This window comes from Cibotium barometz, chromosome 45 (genome assembly GCF_041138505.1).
Source record: "Cibotium barometz isolate CiBa-2024 chromosome 45, ASM4113850v1, whole genome shotgun sequence".
NCBI classification, from domain to species: domain Eukaryota; kingdom Viridiplantae; phylum Streptophyta; class Polypodiopsida; order Cyatheales; family Cibotiaceae; genus Cibotium; species Cibotium barometz.
Genome location: NC_141090.1, coordinates 1,056,552 through 1,078,516, shown reverse-complemented (window position 1 = coordinate 1,078,516; position 21,965 = coordinate 1,056,552). Strand labels below are relative to the sequence as shown.

The following is a 21,965-nucleotide window of genomic DNA, read 5'->3' as shown; positions in this document are numbered from 1 at the left end:
TAGCCCATAATCCAGTTCACACTGAGTAACTGTCTGGCCGGCCTCCATGCTAGACACATTATGTCCGAACACAGGACATAACAGGTAGGGAGGAAACCACGCACACAGCAGGGAGAGGCTGGTGTCACCTTGGAGCAGCTTCGCTGTGTGCCAGCCAGCCTTCTCTCTATAAAAGGACGGGGGATGGGATGGGGTGAAGATAGGAAGCCACCCACAGCCAGCCTTATAAGCTGTATGTCTACATGACCAGCCCCCATGTGTAATATTTGCAGCCCATCAAACCAGCGACAAACCCCCAGCCACAAGTACTGCTTGCATGCCTTCCACACAGAAGAGAAACAAGACGCTAGTACTTGTAAAAATATTGAAGCAAATGTCTTAGTGCAGAGTAATTGATCATATGACTCACGAGGTTGACAATGGTAAGCCCCTAACAGAGTATTCAAGAAGACTATTGACTGGAATATACCAAAATCTGGCTAGGGAAAGGAAAAAAAGTGCATCCACAAAAGAACTTATACTCTTGTATGACAGTGCATCCACAAAGTACCTGGACACTACCAAGGAGTTTCATCCATAGAGCAGGGGACCTTGAAGTGTTCCAGTTCAATAGCAGCACTACTTGAAGGCTCCTGTTGCTTTAACCAGAATCAGAATCTACTCAAAAAATGATTCCTTGGGTGATTAGCAGGTTGGTCTTTAGTACTTCCCTTGTTCTCCTTTGTTGTGTAAAGGTTACTCTCATCTGTTTGAGTTCCATGGTTACTCAAGTCAAGAAGAGCTGATGCTGCCAGCAAAGAAAAAACACATATTTACCTTTTGTGCTTACAAACCAGATAAACTAACCACCTTGGATATGCTTATTGCTTCAACACTTGACGTTTCCACTTTGATAATAAAATGCATGAGCTGTAAATTTGCACCTGAGTCAAGAAGAGAATCAAGTTGTGTTCTTTCTTGAGATGGCTCATATAGAGGAGCCACTGCATTCGAAAGCGATTCACTACTGCCCAAACTTAGGGAGAACCACCCATCTTGTAGGCCCTCATGAAAAGCCACCAGGGGCTGCACAGTAGGCTTAACTGCAGATCTGGCTGGTTGATGAGGTAGAAAATTTTGCAAAGATGAAACAACTGAAGCCAACCCCCTTGTGCCCACTATGACTTGACCATGGTAATCAGGTCCCATGAAACTTTCAGTTCCTCCATTATAACCAGAATAAGTAGTTTCTAGCATGATGTTTTCCCTAGGTTGCTGACTTGATACCATGTACGTTGGATTGGGTGCTTGCAGAGGAGTGGGACAAACAGGAGGGTGGCAGCTTTGAGGTGCCGTAGATACAGAGCTAAATAACTCAAAAGCGCCACTATGTGCTTCTGTTGGCCAAAAATCCTGTTGATCTAAATGCAGAGCCAAACCCAAAGGTACACTTGGGTTTCCTTGGAACAAGCCCACCGTAGAAAACGGCACTAATGTTTCTGAGCCACCATGAACAAATTCTTTCCCCGAGTCAGGTGCAAGCTCTCTGCCATCACCTTGTATCTTGGCTGTTAGGAAGGAAGCCAACCTTCCAGCTCCCAAACTGTACTCATTTGCATTTTCTTCCTCTGTATCACTCAAGAAAATGATTTCTGAAGTTTTCAACTGATCTAGATCCCCAGCAAGCAGCCCAGTGGGCCAAGCATTTACTGATGCTTCCATAGACACTGAATTTACTTCAATCTCATCCCTTTTGAATTGATTAAGGAGCTCATTGGGCTCCTGATTTACACTAGAATCCTCATTGCTAGCAATTTCAGTACTACTTTGAGACCTTGCCCAGTCCTTTATAGCTTGGAGATTATGTCCAAGCACATTATTGCTTGTTGCCAAGCCTGCAAGCCCTGTGATGCCATTGACCTGGCAAGTCCCATCCTGTGTCCTCTTTAACCCTGTCTTGAGTGGCACCCTTTCAAATAAAGACCCTTCATCTACCTTCACTGCATTCAGAACTCCATGACAGTTTGTGGACTTGTTTTCGCCATTTGCTGAGGTAATCAAACCTTTAGGTGAGCGCCAAGACTCCCAAAGCTTAGCATCTCCTTCTAGTTTAGGACGCCAGCAGCCATCAGGCTTCATCTCAACTTCAGTTACATCTTCTCCGTAGCTTTTCAACTGTACAGTGTTAACCATTCACAGCTTTGTATGACAAAAGAATGGAGTTGAGGAGCAGATAACTAAAATTTGAAGGATATGGATCGTTTATCTCTTACCGCCCTAGTTATTCGAGTAAAAAATGGGTCAATAATGAGATCATGCAAGGAGTAGTTCTTCAAGCAGATAGGGCATTGCCACTGAAACAGGTGAAAAGAATTGGTTATTAAAAATAGCACATCTTCGTTTTCATTATAAGAGGATGAATGCAGCAGTAAATTTTATGCAATAAGGCAAACAAGACCAAAGCCACAACCCAATATTTCAGGCCTTGTCCATCATCAATTCAGCCCTCTATCAGAATCCTTCACAACTATGACTCCCCAATTACACTTATTTAGACCTTGATCATCCTCAAAAGAGCAAAAAGCTATTTAAAAAAATGCCAAAAAAATAACCCTGATAGACCCACCTTATTAACTGATTAACCATAAAGGTTTGAAGGCCCTAAGCAACCTAAAATAAAATGAAAGATGTATCCACATGGTGCAATCCAACATGCTATGATTCAATGACACACACTCTCCATAACGAAGGGACAACTCTACATGTGGCTCATACACTATGACAAGGTGCATAACATGTTTTTTGAGATGAAAACAAAATAATGGCCTTGTTGAAGCGGAATCGATGGTAATGCTGCTCAGTGTTATGAAGTACCCACGCGCTTTGTCCATGAACGCCCACAATACTATAACTCTGCTGAAGCCAGTTCAGAACCATAATAATATGTTTATGAAAGACCTGCTCTAAAAACTCTATGTTAATATTTGGTGTTCAGAAGGCCACTGTTTTGACAACCTCAGATGCACCCCACATACTAGAATAGAAAGAGACACAACACACTATTGGCCCATCACTTAGATTGTTGGTCCTAGCCTGACTGCCTTAGAGAATAAGGAAAAACAACCCAATCCAAGGAAAGGAAAGCATGGGACAATACCCCAAGGTCCAACTTAGCAATATTCTCGAGCAGCTCATCATGCAAACAACAACATAAGATGACAGGCAAAGCACTACCTTGCGCGCTCTCTGATTAAGCTCCACAAACGTGCGCAGGTCAAAACAACCCATGTGCATGCAAGGCTTGAACCTCCCAGCCATCTTCATTCTGGAACCACTCATCTATGTGGAAAAACAAAACACTCAAATCAGTATGCTTCAAAAGAGGGAGTTGGCCAATATTGGCACATAAGGCCTGTTTGCAAAAAAATTAGACTAGCAGCTTCGCTATAACAAACATACAACAATGAAAAGCTCAGGTTATTTCCTAAACTTGACAAAAACCAAAGTGCAATCTTGACTCTCCACTCACAAAGCTTCAAATTATTAATTCCATCATGCATAGCATAGACTACATATCCCCACTCGCGTCCTTAGTGCTTAAGAGTAGGTGCAGGTTCATGCACAAAAATATGTCACCTTAATAAAAAAATTTCCACAGATAAACCATCAAACTGAGTTTTATCACCTCTCCAAAGGTGAAGAGCCGACTCAGCCATGATGAAGGCTACCACTAAAGAACGCACCCCCACGCGCATGTGCACACACACACATACATGCACATGCATGCCTCACGCACAAGAACACACATACACAAACGCACACACACAAAAACGGTATCGAACATGATTGTGAAAGTAATTGATCTTACAGGACAGCAAAGATTCACAGTGACACACTCTGATATTACTTCAAGATCACTATCACTATCATCTCCACCACCACCACCACCAATGCAACGGCGCACGCGAGAAAGTGCCATATCAAAGCTTTCACCTTGTGTTTCACTTGGAATGCAGTCAAAAACCTGGAAACAAATGCAAAGTCAAACCTTCTTCCTACAAAATAACCCAACATTCTAGACACTCATGTTGATGCCACACCTGATCTACTGTCAAGCGATGAATTATTCGGGCTCCTATACAAAAACTCCTTCCATCATAGGCAGAAAAGGATATTATATTTAAACCTTCCCTCGTGTGGTCAGTTATCTGCAATACCATGTCAGGGCATAATGCAAAGAGCTAAGGCAAGGCCTGGCACTGAAAAAAAGAATCTTTGATTATTTCAAAGATTTCATGATTTTTGGAACTTGAAATGTAGCCAAACCTTACCACAGGTCCATCATCACGACCATTTGCTCCTAGCTTCTGCTCACCTGGTCTATTGGTTACACGAACAAAAACACCTGTTACCATGCATCGACAAACTCAGAGGAAGCCACAAAATCTCTGCAGTTGCATTGTAGACCATTTGTCTAATCCTAAAGGCAAGGCTAGGGCACAGTAAACACCATTTACTCGCAATTCTGCCTTGCAAGGCCAATGCATTCGAAATGCAACCTCATCGCCGAGCAGCACACACCAAACCTGAAGAAGAAGAAGAAAAAAAAAAAAAAAAAAAGAGGAGCACATTAGGTCTAATTCAAAAATTTCAGCCTTGAGTTTCTCAATTCTTTTAAAGAGCTCCAAAAACGATCAATCCGCATAAAGGAAAGGAAGGAAAAGGACCACCTGGGGAAGGGGGGGGGGGGGGGGAGCGGGGGGGGATGGGGGGGGTGTTGGGTTGGGGGAGGAGAAAGAAAGATAGATAGATAGATATATTAAGCGTCTACTAAAGACCCAATGGGCCTATGAGACCAAAGAGAGAGAGAGAGAGAGAGAGAGAGAGAGAGAAAGAAAAAAGTTATATTAAATGTCTTCAACAGACCTAGTGGGATGGTACAAAAGAAAGCAAAGAGTAGAGCAATGAGCTGGGAATGTCGAATCCGAGAGAGAAATGAAATGAAATGATATATTAACGTCTTCAGAAGGCCAAAATGACCTAAAAAGGTTACAACAATTGGTGGATCTGATACAATGTCTGTGTAAGAAAAGCTAAAAACAACTAAACAACTAACTGAAACTGAAACAACTATGAGGAAAAGTACGGTACTAGGAGCTCCTAATGGATAACATCTGGGAGGAAAACTCCAACAACAAAGGTAAGCATCATACACATCACTATCCAAAGATGTCTCTCATCGGTCGATGGCGGATATCCTCAATGTCCTCCAAAGTTATATTAACGTCTACAAGAGGCCAAAGTCGGCGGCCTATGAGACAAAAAATAATATAACTGTGTTCTTCCGGTCATCGGAAGAAAAGAAAAAGGGGGGTGGGGATGTGGATGTGGATGGAGTGCTAAGGCAAGATGCATCTCTATATGCTGAAGGGGTAGTACAAGCATGCTATGCAGATCTATGTCTAACTCCATCCAGTGCCATAATAGGGATATAAGATATCATACATCGTCGATGCTGAGGCTGTGAGTGGCGTGAACATGTACCCTGAGCCTGAATGAAAGCGAGCTAGCCTCTCCTGTGTCTCCATCTGGTGTCTCATCCGGATAGCTGGTATCTCTTGGTGACGGAGTCGGGGTGCTCTGTGTCCAGTCTGTCTAGGTCTCCTCCTGGCTCTCAATTCCTCTGCTCTCTGTGCGGTCACCCCACGTGGTACATCAGCTGGCACTGGCATAGCTCTCTGGAAGAAATCTGTGAGCTGGGACTATCTCCCACCCCTAGTGGGAATGAAATGAAATCTGTATTAAACCTATGAGACCAAAAGTTACAATAATCTAGTCAGATGAAGTACAAATGTCAGTGGTGTGTAACAAAAAAAAGTGAGAAAAGATCTAAAGATCTATACATCTAGAGATCAAGAGATCAAGAGTAACATGGGAAAATGGGAAAACTGGGAAGCTACTAAGAGGAGACGAAAGTGTCCCCACAGAGACATCTCTGGGCATGTGAGGATCATGAATGTGTGAGGGTATAGTCGGACCCTCAGTGGATGAAATCCCTCATAGGCCGCTGAAGCATGAAGACAAGCTCCTCTCGGTGGGTGAACTGGTTGGAGGGTATCTACTGGTGATTTGTGATGATCTCTCAAATCCTCCCATGCCATCTGGATCTGCTACGGATACCTTGAGGTCTAGGACTTCTGTCCCGACATAGCAGAGAGAGAGAGAGAGTTATATTAACGTCTACAAAAGGACCTATGAGATCAAAAGATTACATCATGTCCATGGAATACATCATCATGGGTACTAAAAATAAAAGAAAGAAACAAGAGCTGAAATGCCAACGCTAATCCCAATACAAGGAGCGTCAAGCTCTCACATCACCCTAAAATATCCCGCATAGGGCACTGCATCATGGTACCCAATGTAGTAGAGCTGAGCCGGCAAGAGAAAGTCCTATGGTGGTGGGAAATGATGGCTCTGATCCTCCTGTTGGTGACGCGAGCGTGGGTGGGGGCCTCAGGGTTGGGGGTGTCGGGCTTTACATAGCTCGATGACTCTGTCTAGTGTCACTCCTCTCGGCTGGGTTCCTGTCTAGAGAGAGAGAGAAAGAAAGAAAGAAAGAAAGATATATTAAGCGTCTACTAAAGACCCAATGGGCCTATGAGACCAAAGTGATACAATATTGTCCATGGCATATCTCATCATGGAATGGAAAATAAAACAGAATGAAAACATAAATATAGCTATCTCACTGGGGTGATACAAAACTATCCATGGAAACTCGTCATGGAATACTGAGAACATAAAAACAAGGGAGCAACCTCAGCTCCGAGTAGATGGTATACCACTCTCCAAAATGTCAAGCATGGGGCTGACGAGTATGGCCGAGAGGTCTCCCTCAGCTATGTCACGTGGAAAGGTAGCTCAATGGCGGTGGAGCATGTCCTGGACCTGTGGAGCTGATGAGGTGATCGTGGGGGGTCGAGGGCGTCGGGCACACTGGAGTGCATAGGCTCGGTCCGAGGTAACTCCTCTCGGGCGAGGTAGGTCCGGAGCAGCTCGTGGAGGGTCCACAAGATCCACTGTGTCGGTGTCCTCCACCTCCTGGGTTCGGAAGAAACTGGTGATGATTGGCTGTCGAGGGAGGGGGCAGGGTGGCTGGGGCCTGTGTCTCAAGAAGGTGTCCCTGTGTCTGCGGAGCTCAAGCAGGAAGAGGCCCAGGCAACGCTGGTCCTGGAAGTCAATGATCCTGGAGAGTGGACCGAATCCCTCACGAAATAGACAATGAAACCTCTCGCGGATCTCATAGTACACTGGGCAGCGGCATATGTAATGCTCCTCCGTCTCAACCTCTGTGTGGCATAGTCGGCAGATCCTCTCCTCTCTGGGTGTCCGTATGAGCTTCCCGGCTCTGAAGATGCGCTCAGCTCTACTTGTCTCCACTCTGAGGCGGTGGGAAGAAACCCGTATCTGGCCAATCGCAATCCGCATGGCATGGGACATGTGAACACTCAAGTAGCCCGGCTGCTGGATGAATCCATCCTCAGTGAGTGTGAGGAAGTGGTCTCTGTAAAAGTGCATCTTCGTGGGGAGCTCCGGGGGTGTGATCCATGTGCAATGTGTGTAGAGGCTAAGAAGATCTGACCGGATAACCCGGTTGGTATCCTCGTGAGACAGCCGGAAAAAAGGGGAGTCCAAACTGTACTGAAGGGGGGGTAGGCGGTCCATGTAGAGCCCATATACTGAGAACCAAGTGGAAACTAGTGCATACCATACTCTAGAATGCCCCTCAAGTGCTAGCTGTCTGGAGGACTCCAGGGCAAGCCTCGGGTACCTGTGGGGATCCATGTGACTGATGCGATGGAGGTATGTGACTGTCTGGAAGAGTGCCTCCACTACCATCGGGGCTGCAACAAACTCTGCCTGTATAATCTGGTGTGGGACTGATGGTTTGCTGCGGATCATATGGGAGAACATCATGACCTAGGGCACCAAAATGTGCTCATAGGCACCAACTCAAAAAATGAACTAAGCAAGCATACTATTGTAGAACTACGGTCATCGGGAGGCCATGGAGTGTGGAACTCCTCAATGATAGCTCGTCCTTCCCAGTAGACAGCCCATTTCTCTGCTTCTCTAGCAACTTTGACTTTAGCTAATTCTCTCCTCTTTTCTTTCGACTGTGTGGGTGTGAGCTCATCTGTAATCCATTGCTTTGTACCTTTGAGAGATTTGGATTGTTTAAGGACTTCTATCCTTTCTTCTTTGTTAAAATACTTCATAATGGCATGTTTACCTTTTGCTTCTATTGTCCATGGCTTCCCAATATTCACGAACGGGAGAACTCGGGTTGATCTCCTATGCATTTGTTTGCCTCAGTGATGAAATCATCAGCCTTGATCTCCTCTGGTTCGATCACATCCACTTGATGCCACCCCTCGGGTAAACCGCCAACCCAAATGTGGCGCACTATTGCCTCTTCGTACTCTTCTTCTTTTATTGTGGAAATTACTTCACTAGTCATACCTACGGCTTGTAGTTTCTCCTCGATCTCAGATTACTCTTTGCTGGCGATTTCTTTAGCTTGAGAGATAGGATCTGGCTTGTCTTCAAGTATGGCAAGGTGAGCTTCAATCTTGGAGAGACGAACTTGGGTTTGCAATAACGTCTCCTTAAGCATCACATATTCCATTTGCAACTTGTTGATCTCTTGTATGAGGTGTGTCTCCCATGAGCTTGGCTGTCCAGACGGTCGTGCTGGTGAGGCGCCTGCAAATGTCAACTTCTTGGCTTCCTGTGTGACATGGATCCCTAGTTCGAACAGCCTCATGAGAGCGTGGGCTGCCGATGTGTGGTCACCCAACCCTGGAGGCAGCCATATGCCAAGGTAGGTGTTTAGAGATTAAAGGGCCCCGCCTAATCCGTCAATGAAGCTCGAGATCTCATCAATGTAGATGCCAAAAAGAGTGGGTGATAGAGGGCAGCCCTGTTTCACCCGAATAGTGCTGGATGAAGGAAATGGGTGTTAGGGTTAGGGTTTACAGAAGGTACAAACAGGCGTGGAAACCAACACACATAGAGAACACGACTTCAGTCTATTGCTTGAATGATGAAAGTGAAGTACAATAGCCACATGATAGTGACCCTAAAGATAAGTGTTCACATGTCCGGCCATAAATGTGCCGGGTGGACCAAAACACTTATAAACTGCATATAAGTGAAACTGAGCTAAACTAAGGGAAAAAACCTCCACTAACTGAAGTAAAAAGTGCCCCAGTAATCTACTGATGATCACTAGCACTCCTCTGGGTGCATACACAGCATAAAACCCAACAAACCCCCCTGGAGTGATATGTGATCACTGTACATCATCCACCAAAAGGAAACAAATTCAAAGCATTGCGGAATGCTTCAAATTTCGGACGTGGTAATGCCTTGGTGAAGATGTCTGCCACATTCTGATCTGTAGGACAGTAGATCAGACTGATATCTCCTGCCTGGAGTCTCTCCCGAACAAAATGATAGTGAATCTCAATGTGTTTCGTGCGAGCATGAAACACAGGATTCCTGGCCACAGCAATGGCACTCTGACTATCAGTATAGATAGGTGTAGGCTCCTCCACTGAAATATCCATATCAGTCATGAGACGACGTAGCCAAACACACTCAACAGTAGTAGTGTAGGCTGCTCTGTACTCTGCCTCACAAGACGAAGTGGCCACTGTGGTCTGTTTCTTGCTTAGCCAAGAAATGCCTGAAGAGCCAAGAAAGAAACAATTTCCACTAGTGGAATGTCTGGTATCAAAATCACCAACCCAATCTGAATCACTGTAAGCGTGTAACTGCATGTCACCCCCCTCAGGATAAAGCAATCCAAGAGACAAGGTACCCTGCAAATAACGGAATACACACTTCACAGCTTGCCAATGTGACAACCGTGGGCTGTGCATGAATCTGCTCAACTGAGAGACTGCATACTGAATATCTGGCCTTGTATTACACAAGTAAATAAGGCACCCAACAGCCTGAGCATATGTAGTGGCATCAAAGGAAACACTGTCATCTTGTAGTGACAGTTTCATCCCAGGCTCCATAGGAGTACTAATAGGCTTGCAATCCTGAAATTTAAACTTCTCCAGAAGTTTAGCAACATAACGTGATTGCAACAACCCAATGCCTCTGTTATCCTGCACAAACTGTATGCCCAAATAGTAATGTACAAGGCCCAAGTCAGACATGTCAAATGTCTGTTGCAGTATCTCCTTAAAAGCTGCAATTTTGTCATCATTTGATCCCATGAGCAAGAGATCATCCACATAAAGACTGATGACCAGCAGATCTGTCTCTTCTTTCTTTACATACAGAGTGGCCTTTGATGGACTGTTCACAAATCCCTGAGTGAGTAGAAAAGCATCTATTTTTGCATACCAAGCTCGTGGAGCTTGTTTCAAACCATACAAGGCCTTTTTCAGCCTGCAAACTTTCCCCTCATGACCATATTCTGCAAATCCCATGGGCTGAAATACATAAACTTCCTCCTCGAGGTCCCCATGTAGGAATGCAGTCTTTATGTCCAACTGGTGAACAACCCAACCACGATGTGCAGCCAATGCAATGACACACCTAAGTGTCGACATACGGGAAGTAGGAGCAAATGTCTCCTCATAATCAATGCCCTTCTTCTGTGCATAGCCCTTTGCAACTAGACGGGCTTTGTACCTGTCAATGGATCCATCTGCATGTCTTTTCAACTTATAGACCCATTTAGTACCAATTGCTTTCTTGCCTTTGGGCAGATCAACCAAATCCCATGTTTGATTCTTTTTAATAGAATCAAGCTCATCCTGCATGGCTTTGTTCCAATGCACATTATCTCGTGCATCCACAAATGAATCAGGCTCATCGTTATCCTGTAAACTGGCTGCCATAACCAGATTCAAATCCATGATGTGTGCATGCTCATTGGTCCTTGTTTCCCTACAAGTACGACCAGCAAGAGGACCCTCTAAATGGCTGTCCTGTAATGTCCTCAAATACCATCTAGGTATGTGTCTGACCTGTGGTGCCTGCTGCCCCATATTTGGTTCAGCTTCTGGCTCATTTGGCTGCTGAATTTCTGCACCACCTACATCATTTGCTGGCTGTCCTGTACCCTCATGAGTTGGATCACCAACTGTGGAATGAAACTCCATGGGTAGTAGATCTTCAAACACATCATTTTCAGCCTGATTTGCCTCATAACCAGCCATGGATATTTCTGATTTTTCATCAAAAATCACATCCCGACTAGTGAATATCTTCTTGGATAGTGGGTCATATAACCTGTAGCCCTTGCTCTCACGGCTATACCCAACAAAAATGCATTTTGTGGCTTTATCATCCAGCTTTCTCCTCGACTCTTTGGGTATGTGTGCATATGCAAGACACCCAAAGATACGAAAATACGATACAGAAGGCTTGCGGCCATGCCAAGCCTCAAAAGGAGTAATAGAAACCAATGCCTTTGTGGGACATCGATTCAAAATATGACAAGCACACATTACTGCTTCCACCCAAAAGATATGTGGTAGCCTTTTTGCCTTTAGCATACATCTGGCCATCTCCATGAGTGACCGATTCTTTCTTTCTGCAACCCCATTCTGCTGCGGAGTGTAAGGAGTAGTATACTGATGTTTTATACCTCTACTCCCAAGAAAGGAATTCAGCATATGTGACATATATTCCCCCCCTCGGTCAGAACGGAGAGTCTTCACCTTGCATCCTGACTATGTCTCAGCAAGTGCTACAAAGGCCAAAAATGCATCATATACCTGTGATTTCTGTGTCAAAGGATAGACCCAGCATATACGAGAGAAGTCATCAATAAATGTTGCAAAATAAAAGCAACCACCTAATGACTTCGTCTGCATGGGACCACAAAGATCACTGTGTATAAGTTGCAACTTTGCAGTTGCTCTTAGAGCCTGATCATGTGGGAAGGAAAACCTATGCATTTTTCCCAAAATACATCCTTCACAAATGTGATCTGGAGGCTTCTCCATGAGAGGTAGATCTGTAAACATGTTATGTCGCTGCATAAGCATAAGACTACCAAAATTTACATGCCCCATGCGAGCACTGCGAGATGTGATATGCTTTGAGGCACCACTATCAAAATACTAAGTACATGCATGCTCTGTCAAACTGAGTGCCTCTGAAGACCAAGAGGCATCATAGCTGCATGTATAAAAACAGTAATCCCTGTCCTCAACAAAAGAAGCAGTCTCTGTAGGAGCTTTAGAAGCATCATTAACAGACATCCCAGCTTCCTTTGCCTTCTCTTTGGCAATCCTCTTCCTACATTCAGTGATGTAGTGACCTGGCTTCTTACAGTAATGACATTTGCCCTTCTTCTTGGGCTGTCCATCACTTTTCTTGGTATCCTGTGAAGAACCACCATCACCTGAATTTTGATTTGCACTCTTTGGCTGAGATTTTCCTTTCCCCTTTTGACCTGTAGTAAATGCTTGTTCAGCATTTGTGTTCATATTCATATTCTTCCTCATTTGCTCCTCTTGTAGTAAGAGAGCAACAAGTTCCTGATACTTGAGGGGTTCAACAGCATTCCTCATGCTGAGGTTCAAAGAGGTATGAAAAGCCAAGTAAGATCTTGGCAAAGAGTGCAAGATGGTGGACACAAGCTGTGTCTCAGGAATAATCTCATCCACATTGATGAGTTGTTCTCTCAAATCCTGCAACTTGTTTAAGTGGCTAGACATATCATCTCCTTCATTCGTTTTCTGATTTTCCAGCTCTCTTTTCAAAAATGAGATCCTAGCCTCATTACGAGCAGCATACATCTGCTCCAAAGTCACCCATGCATTCTGTGAAGAGCCAGCTGAACGAATATGAGGTATAATGGACCTCTGTACTGACAATGCAATGAGTGACAAAGCTTGTGCATCCCTAGCATCCCATGTCTTTTGAGCATTTGTTCTTTGAACAGGCAATGGCTGTCCTGGAGCCTGTACCTGTTGTCCTCGTCCACGAGCACCCCCTTGGGGAGGAGTCTCTGGAGCCAATGGACCAGGACGTGGTTCATCACCACTAACAAAATCCCAAAGACCTTTTGCCACAAGAACATTTTTCAGCATAAAACTCCACAAGGAGTAGTTCGTGCCATCCAATTTGTCTTCCTTAGACAAATATGTGAATACATCACTTTGCTGTTGATTTGCCATTATGCTTTACGCACAATGTTGTACCTGTTTACCAAAAAACCCAATAGCAAAAACCCTGATAATAACTGTACTCCACTGAATACAGTTCACCCAAATATGCCTGCACTCTCAATCCTCTGAATGTGCAGCTCAATGCACCAATGACTGAGTAGAGCAGCAAATGGCGTACACAATGCCAAAATGCCCCAAAAATGCCCAAATTTGCTGCACCCAAACTGTGCAAAAAACCTGTATAGTTCTTTGCTAGAAAATCTGCCAGTTGTGCCTGTATATTTTTCACAGAGAAAATAAAAATGCCCAAAAACTGAATTTTAATGCTTACAACTGAATGACTGTGTAGCTTGTGGTATTTTTGCAGGTACAGATCACCAAAGTGCAAGTACGGTTGACTGTACTTCACAGGACTGATGATGTGGAAGTACTGTGCAGGTAGCGCTTACTGTACGGGCAGGTACAGTACTGTGTTGGGCGAGCAGGTACACATCAGGTACAGAAGCAAGTATGCAGCCTGGGCAGGTTTGTACAGTCGCCAGGTATGGAAGCAAGGCCACGCGTTGCACAGTACCTGAAGGCGGCGCTTGACTGTACGGGCAGGTACAGTAACTGAAGGCGATGCAGGCGGCGCAGACTGGGTGTACGGGCAGCAAGCGCACAGGTGTACGGCGCTCAGAAGTACGGGCGGCAGGTTCTGAAGCTGCTGTACGGGCAGTGCAAGGCAGAGCTTCAATGCTCTGATACCAAATGAAGGAAATGGGTGTTAGGGTTAGGGTTTACAGAAGGTACAAACAGGCGTGGAAACCAACACACATAGAGAACACGACTTCAGTCTATTGCTTGAATGATGAAAGTGAAGTACAATAGCCACATGATAGTGACCCTAAAGATAAGTGTTCACATGTCCGGCCATAAATGTGCGGGTGGACCAAAACACTTATAAACTGCATATAAGTGAAACTGAGCTAAACTGGGGGAAAAAACCTCCACTAACTGAAGTAAAAAGTGCCCCAGTAATCTACTGATGATCACTAGCACTCCTCTGGGTGCATACACAGCATAAAACCCAACACTGGAAATCTCCTGCAATGTACCTCTTGGGGATCTCACTTGCGCGGTGGCGGACTTATAGAGAGCGATGATACTCCAAACCATGTCAGATGGGACTCCTATCTCCTGTAGACGGTGTAGGAGGCGGGCTCAGGCTACAATATCAACAGCTTTGTGGAAATCCACAAAGCAGTAGTAAATCCTCTGATGTCGTGCTCTACCCTCCTCGATGATGACATGGAGGGTGAAGATGTAGTCAAGGGTACAGTAGCTCCTCCAAAAGCCTGCCTGTCTTGAGGCTCTGCATCCATGTCTCTCTGCAAATGAATTGAGATCCACCTCTAGCACCGATCCATAGAGTTTGGCCAATGTGTGGCCAATCATGATCGTCTTGTAATTATTAGGACCAAGTGGATCTCCAAATTTCAGGATGGGGGTGATGGTGTTGGTGGACCAAGAGGGTGGAAATCCTTCACAAAGGGCTCTATTGAACATGCAGGCTAGTAGGGGCGCCAGGGTATCATTGGCATGCGAGATGTATTCGGAAGTGAGTCCCTCATGTTCCTGGGCTTGCCCATTACGTAGTCTATGAATGGCCTTGAGGACCATGCCCTTTGTGAAGAAGGTGGAGGTATTGGGGTGGGGATCTGGTGGTGGGGGTAGGGGTGGCTAATGGGGGATATGATAGGGAGCGTGCATAGGAGTGCCATGTGTCCACGCAGGTGATAGGTGTGGGGGGCCAATGTTCTCGGAGTCTCCTCAGAGGGATAGTAGGTTCCACATCCTAGAGTTGGCGGTAGATGTGGTTGGAGAGAGAGAAAGAAAGGAAGTTATACTAAATGTCTTCTGGGTCTAGGAGACCAAAAGTGATACAATAATGTCCATGTAATCTCATCATGGTACAAAAGAAAACAAAGACTAGAGCTATGAGCTGGGAATGTCAAATCCGAGCCATGTGATATAGATCTAATGATGATGAGTAATAAGTGTTCTTACTATGATGCATGATAGTCAAGAAAAAAATCTGCCAAAAGCTAAGATTATAACCTGAAGATCATAACTTTGATTGCATAATAGTTCTCGATCAGTACCACTAAGCGTAAATGATGCTTCCAAATTCTGCAGTGTGCTGGATCTGTATATAGTACAATTAAAACAAGAATTTCATCATTTTCTGCTTTGTTATCCAAGGGCATGACAAATAGTCAGAACAGACCCTGAAACACAACCTCTCACATCAGTATACCTCCACAAAGCAATAGATAAATATTAGCATTCCTCATCAATAGTAACTTCAAAGAGCATAATCAAACTTTCAGAATTGTGTCCTTTCACTCTTGATTTGTTGTCCTCTATGGGATATTTTCAAATCAAAATTCAAGTCCCTTTTCTTAGAACAAAACCTAAAGAAATGGGTGTTGTGGCTGTTCTCGTCTACTGAGAAATGTGTGCTTCTTTCCATCAGTGAGTTCGCAGAAGATGTGTTGCATCTAAAGAGCTTTAAAATGAGCTGGAGCTCAACCTGCTGCGCACCTGCCTCCCATGCCATCGCCATCGCCACTGCTCTCCCTCCTTCCTGGACATTGCCATCCTCTCCTTCCCCCCACTTTCACTTCCTCCTCCTTCACCCTCGCCTACCACTTCTGCCCCCTTCATTTGCACTGCGGCGCCCCTCCTCGCCTTAGCCTCGCCCCTTCTTCTCCCTTCTCCAGCCCTTTTGTCTCTTCCCCCTTCAGGTTCCCCTGTGGGTTTTGGTGTATTACCCTTCCAGAAGGAGGACATGGAAGGGTAATACACTGTGCTACCTCCCCCTTACCGTGGAAAGCATGTTAGTGCTACTGAATCCTGCCATTGTCTCATCCCGTTATAAATAACGAGATGGTGTCGGGCTCCCAACTCAAGTAGGTGATGACCATATCTGGTGTTATCCGGCCCCATGTCCTCTGACACCCTGCAAGCTCCCGTGTCCTCCACCTCTAGTGTGTGCATCACCTCGGGGTGCTCGAAATCATAAATGTTGCACTGTCGGCTCTGTGTCCGTGCATTGAAGTCCCCCATAAGGAGGACTTCCCCCAGGTTGGAGTAGTGTATGATCTCATCTGAAAGGGCTGCATATGGTGACTCCCCTAATGGCCGGGTGTCCTCCTCCTCCTCTCTACTCTCCTCCTCTGCTGTCATGGCATATCTCGATCCTCTAGCATAGATCAATGTATAACACCCTGTTTGCCGAGAGCTGCAGTCTGATCCACATGTATCTAGCCTCCTGGTCACGTGCTACCTGAAAGAGTGCACAGAGCGGAAGCAGAGTGGCACTAGAATGTGCTGAACAGAGAGTGCAAGAGAGAGAGAGAGAGAGAGATGGAGCAAACTATGCTGAATATACTGAAGCAAAACAGTCCCAAGCAAGAGACACAGATAGTCTCATAAGTGAGGGAGCAAAATATGTACAAGATTGAATGAAACAAGAGAGGCCAGCAACCACTATTTATAGTGAGGGAATGCTGGCCGACTGGAGATGATAAACAGGCCGATTGGAGCTGATGGACATGGCCAATTGATAAATGCCAGAAAGGCTGGGAAAAATCCCAGAAAAATAGTAAAAAAGGGGTGGCCAGCCCACAAGCAAGGGCCATGCAAAAGGGAACCAAATGGGCACCATAAAAGAGCAAAATCTAGGGATGAATGTGCTAACACCCCCTCTCAGCACCAGATGCTGAACAAACTCCGAGAATCCGAAGATGAGGAGCCAAGGAAGCCTGAGAAACCGGCTTGGTGAACAAATCTGCAGCATTCTCCGCGGAAGGACAATACTCCAAACGCAAATCTCCAGCAAGAACCCGTTCACGAACATAGTGATATTGAATCTCAATGTGTTTCGTACGACCATGAAACACAGGGTTCTTGGCGATGGCGATGCAACTCTGATTGTCACACCAAAGAAGAGTAGATCCGGTAGGAGGACAGCCGAGCTGCTCCGATAATATCCGCAACCATATCGCCTCACATGCAGCATAATAAATTGCACGGTACTCCGCCTCGGTAGAGGAAAGCACCACATTAGGCTGCTTTTTACTGCTCCAAGAAATGGCTCCAGACCCAAGTGAAAAAACACAACCAATGGTCAAACGCCGTGTATCTGGATCTCCAGCCCAGTCTGAGTCAAACCATCCAACAAGAGTGCGTCCTTGGCCATAAAAGATGCCAAAATCCAGAGTGCCACGCAAGTACCGAAGAACTCTGAGAGCACACCGCCAATGCTGCTGACGGGGTTTGGATGAGAAGGAACTCAATAAACTGGCTGCGAAGCATATGTCCAATTGGGAGTAGGTCAACCATACCAAACAACCAACGAGAACCCGGTACTGTCCCTGATTAGTCCCTGGAGAAGCATCAAGTAAAGAAAGCATCTCACCAATATCCATAGGATCTCAAAGCCAAGAAAATAATGCAAGAGGCCAAGATCCGTCATCTCAAACTCTATCTCCAAAGCATCCATAACAGAACGGATCCGCACAGAATAAGAACCTGTAAAGATGAGGTCATCAACATAGACCACAATGATAACAATCAACCCCCTCTCAAGGAGGATATAAAGGTTCGAATCTGCATGAGAACGGCACAGGCCGAGCTTCTGAAAGAACTCATCAATCCACTAGTACCAAGCCCGCGGAGCCTGCTTTAGACCATATAAAGCCTTCTTCAGCCGGTACACATGATCCTGTTTGCCCGAAACAACAAATCCTGGCGACTGATCAATATAACCCTCCTGTGTAAGCTCTCCATTCAAGAAAGCCGACTTGACATCCATCTGGAAAACAGGCCATCTATGATGTCCTGCAAGTGTAAGAACGGTGCGAATGGTAGTCATCCGGGCCGTCGAAGCGAAGGTCTCATCGAAGTCGACACCACTGCGCTGAGCATAAACCTTGGCAACCAACCTCGCCTTGTGCTTGTCCAAGCTGCCATCAGCTCGGAACTTTGATTTGAAAATCCAACGCACACCAATCACCTTACGCTGCAGAGGCCGAGGCACCAAAATCCAAGTGCCATTCGGTTCGATAGCATCCAGCTCTGCCTGCATAGCATGATGCCAAGGCTCATGTGAAAGAGCCTCGTCTACAGAAGTAGGATCAGAAGAACCATTAATAATTGTAGACATAAGAGCATAATTAACAAACATGTTGCCCTCATGAATTTGTTTCCCTGTAGCTCTGGAAGAACGCCGAAGAGAAGCAGGCGGAGGAGTAGAAGGAAGCTCATGTAACCCAGAACCACGAATTGTATGATAATACCAACCAGGTACAGATCTGCTCGAACTCGCCGGAGGAGGAGCAGGGTCATCATCATCTGACTGAGTATCCTCAGCTGGAGGTGTTACAGAAACAGCGGGAGCAGGAGGAGGAGGAGAAGGAGATGCAGGAAGAAGAAGCTCACCACCCCGCTCTGAAGATGTAGGAGTCTCGTCGAACACCACATCACAGCTCACAACAACTTTACCGGCCTGAGGATCATAAAGACGATATGCCTTGGACACAGTGCTGTATCCGAGAAAAGTCATGCGCTGAGACTTCGAGTCCAACTTGGAGCGGTGCTCCTTAGGCACATGAACATACGCCGTACACCCAAATATCCGGAAATGAACAACGGAGGGCTTGTCACCATGGAAAGCCTCATATGGAGTTTTGTCGGGAAGAGCAGCAGTAGGAGACCTATTCTGAATGTAGAGAGCAGTGGAAGCCGTCTCAACCCAAAAACGTCAAGGTAATGAAGAATGCTAAAACCGGTCTCTGGCAGAAACCAAAGTGCGGTAGACTGGCAGTCACCCTTCCAATTGTAGTCCAATAAATAACAAAATTAACAGGAGCTAGAATGCTCCAAAACTGAAAGGAAATCGACACCTGTTGGCCCCAAAGCTTGGCGCCCCTTTCGGTATTTCTTTATTCAAATTCAATGAAATGTATAACTGATTACAACAAAGCCAGTCCAGGAGAGTAAACCTGCATGTCCAATCTGGCAGCCCTCAAGACCTCTTAGCACAGAGGATTCACGCACAGATCTATGTCCCACAAAAGCAACACACTGTGCTTCCCTCTAGTCAACCAAAACAATTCAGCAGGGCAGCCTTGAGCATACATTTGGCTGTTCCATGAACATGGTTTCAACTCAGTTCAAATACACATCCACTGTCCAATCTCTATTTCCACCCTTCAAACTGCCATACCCCTCCTCTCACAAGGGGCCAGATGAAACAACTCTGCAGCAGACACAAGCCAGTGGAAAGAAAGAAAGATTGACAAGTTCAGAGCTTACCAATTTCAATGCATGGATCTGCACCAGAGCGACTGATCGTACCAGTCTGTACTTGCAACAGACTGTCTGTACTTTAATCTCTGCAGCCGCCTGACTGATGCACCAACTATACTTTGATAAACCGCCTGCAGCTGAAGATGCACCGCCTGCAACTGTTCAGGACTTTGATAAAGCGCCTGCAGCTGAAGATGCACCACCTGCAACTGTTCAGCTGAAGATGCACCGCCTGCAACTGTTCAGTACTGTTCAGGACTGAACAGTACTAAAGCCACCTGTACCCGTCCGTATAGGTTTGTAGTACCCGGCTGTACCAGTCCGTACAGGACTGTACTTGCAGTCGCCTGGACCTGTAGCCACCTACTGTCCGTACCCTGGTCACCTGCGCCGCCTGAACTAGTCGGTGCACAGCAACCTGTACCTGCTGTCGTACAGCAGCTGCCGCCAGTACCAATAGTACGGACTGTACCTGCTGTCTGTACCTGCCAACGCTGCCTGAACCAGCCGCCAATAGGACTGCAGTCACCTGCTCTGCACGGTCCCGTAGTCACCAGGTCTGTACGGCCTGCAGCCACGTGGTCTGTACGGCCTGTTCTGCACGGTCTGTTCTATACGCAGCAAAAACCCAGCAGCCCACTTCTATGCAGCCAGTCGACAGATATTCTCTTCTCCTCCACGCAGGTAGCTTGCACGACTCCTCCAAAAGCAAGAGAGAGAGAGAGAGAGAGAGAGGAGAGAAGAGAGAGGCGTGTAACTCCCAAAGTAGAGTTGCCCCTTTCCCCAAAAATATCCTAGTGCCCCTTTCTAAAGTTTATCAACTTACTAAGGGTCACTTATGCCTAGGGGCCACCCAAGGTTAAAACATTAAAAATATTAATGTCCTTGGTCCCCCTTCACACTTGAGGATGTCCACCATATTTCTATTTGTCCGGGCACCCCAAATATGAATCATTTAATATTTATCTTGCTCACCAACCACCATGCCCACACTCGTGTTGTTCCACTTTCACAGGGTCATGACATACCCCCCTCTTGAAAAATGGCAATCGTCCTCGATTGCAATCTGGTGATACAGCAAAATATCCAAAGTGAAATGTACAATATGGCAAGATCAGCGTCCCAATCTCTCTGAGCCATGCATATTTAACAACATTCACTGCAAACCAATGGTGTAGTAATAGTCCAAGTTGTATACCACTGTGAACCATACACAACCACAACATCCAATGTGACTAATACACATATATCATAGAAGTCCCATAAACAGATGTACTGTCAGCCATCAATACCTTCGGGTGAGACAAAAGCTGCACCAAGCGACCTCCAGATGTCATCTGAGCCTGTCTGTATCAAGGGAGTGGAGGTGCTACCCCCCTCTTGAGCATCAGGCAATGCTCCAAACCCATGCTCTGAACCTGAATGAGCCGTAACAAGAGTCGGCTCCAACTCAAAGGCATCGAGATTAAGCTGCAAAACCTGAGGTGAATCTGTTAAGTCACCTTCCTCCATCCACTTCGCATCCATCGGTGAATAGTTCTTAAACTTCACAAGAAAGCCTCATCTGATACATCCTCAGGCACATCCCCACGGAAAGGTCTAAGTAGACTCACATGAAATGCATTGTGAATCTTCCAGTGATCTGGTAGCTTCAAGTGATAGGCCACCTCACCAATCTTTTCCAATACCTGAAAAGGTCCATAATAGTGTATGCTCAACTTAGGGAAAAAGTGCTCTTTACCCTTCATCTTCTTGGGCCTAGCTTTTTCAAATCGCAAAAGAACCCAATCACCCAATGCAAACTCTAATGCACGTCTGTTACGGTTTGCTGCTTTCTTTTGCTTTTGCTGAGTTTTCTGGAGTGCCAACTTAACTCTCCGATAAGCTTCATCCATATTCTCCACATACTGATCAGCCTCAAAGATCTTATCCTTTGTGTGCAAAATAGGTGGTACCTTTTTCCCTCCTTCCACAATCTCAAAAGGCGCCTTGCCCGTCGAGGTATGGACGGTGTTATTATATGCAAACTCCACCAAAGGAAGATACTTTTTCCATTGTTGCTTGTGCCCTGACACATCACACTTAAGAAGATCTAACACTGTAGAATCAGCCTCTTCCGATTGACCATCTGTTTGTGGATGAAATGAAGATGAAAACTTGAGAGTTGTACCCATGTTGTCAAACAATCCTCTCCAGAATAAACTCGTCATCCGTGGATCACGGTCACTAATGATAGACGAAGGCAAGCCATGATACTTGAAGATGTTCGCCATGAACAACTTCACCATATGATCAACTTTGATCGTCTTACGCACGGGAATGAAATGAGCCTGCTTACTGAACCTGCATATGATAGTCCAAATGCCATCATTGCCCGTTTGTGTCCGTGGAAGATCAAATATAAAATCTATGGCAATG

General features: G+C 45.6%; 1 protein-coding gene across 6 annotated transcripts in view; it reads right to left on the bottom strand.

Moving 5' to 3' along the window:
* Positions 1–335: 335 nt before the first annotated feature.
* Positions 336–21,965, bottom strand: part of LOC147612302 (E3 SUMO-protein ligase SIZ1-like) — a 62,676-nt gene continuing 41,046 nt past the window's right edge. For 3 of the 6 annotated variants that reach the window (XM_086782910.1, XM_086782915.1, XM_086782913.1), the window contains exons 8-16: positions 15,291–15,378; positions 4,490–4,565; positions 4,311–4,384; positions 4,080–4,187; positions 3,848–4,003; positions 3,214–3,318; positions 2,253–2,333; positions 924–2,154; positions 336–787 (exon numbers count right to left, since the gene is read on the bottom strand). In XM_086782910.1, coding sequence (XP_086639036.1) covers positions 651–787; positions 924–2,154; positions 2,253–2,333; positions 3,214–3,318; positions 3,848–4,003; positions 4,080–4,187; positions 4,311–4,384; positions 4,490–4,565; positions 15,291–15,378 — 2,056 coding nt within the window. In that variant the 3' untranslated portion in view covers positions 336–650. The remainder of the gene's footprint in view (positions 788–923; positions 2,155–2,252; positions 2,334–3,213; positions 3,319–3,847; positions 4,004–4,079; positions 4,188–4,310; positions 4,385–4,489; positions 4,566–15,290; positions 15,379–21,965) is intronic. The other 3 variants (XM_086782911.1, XM_086782916.1, XM_086782914.1) reach the window with 1 other exon arrangement.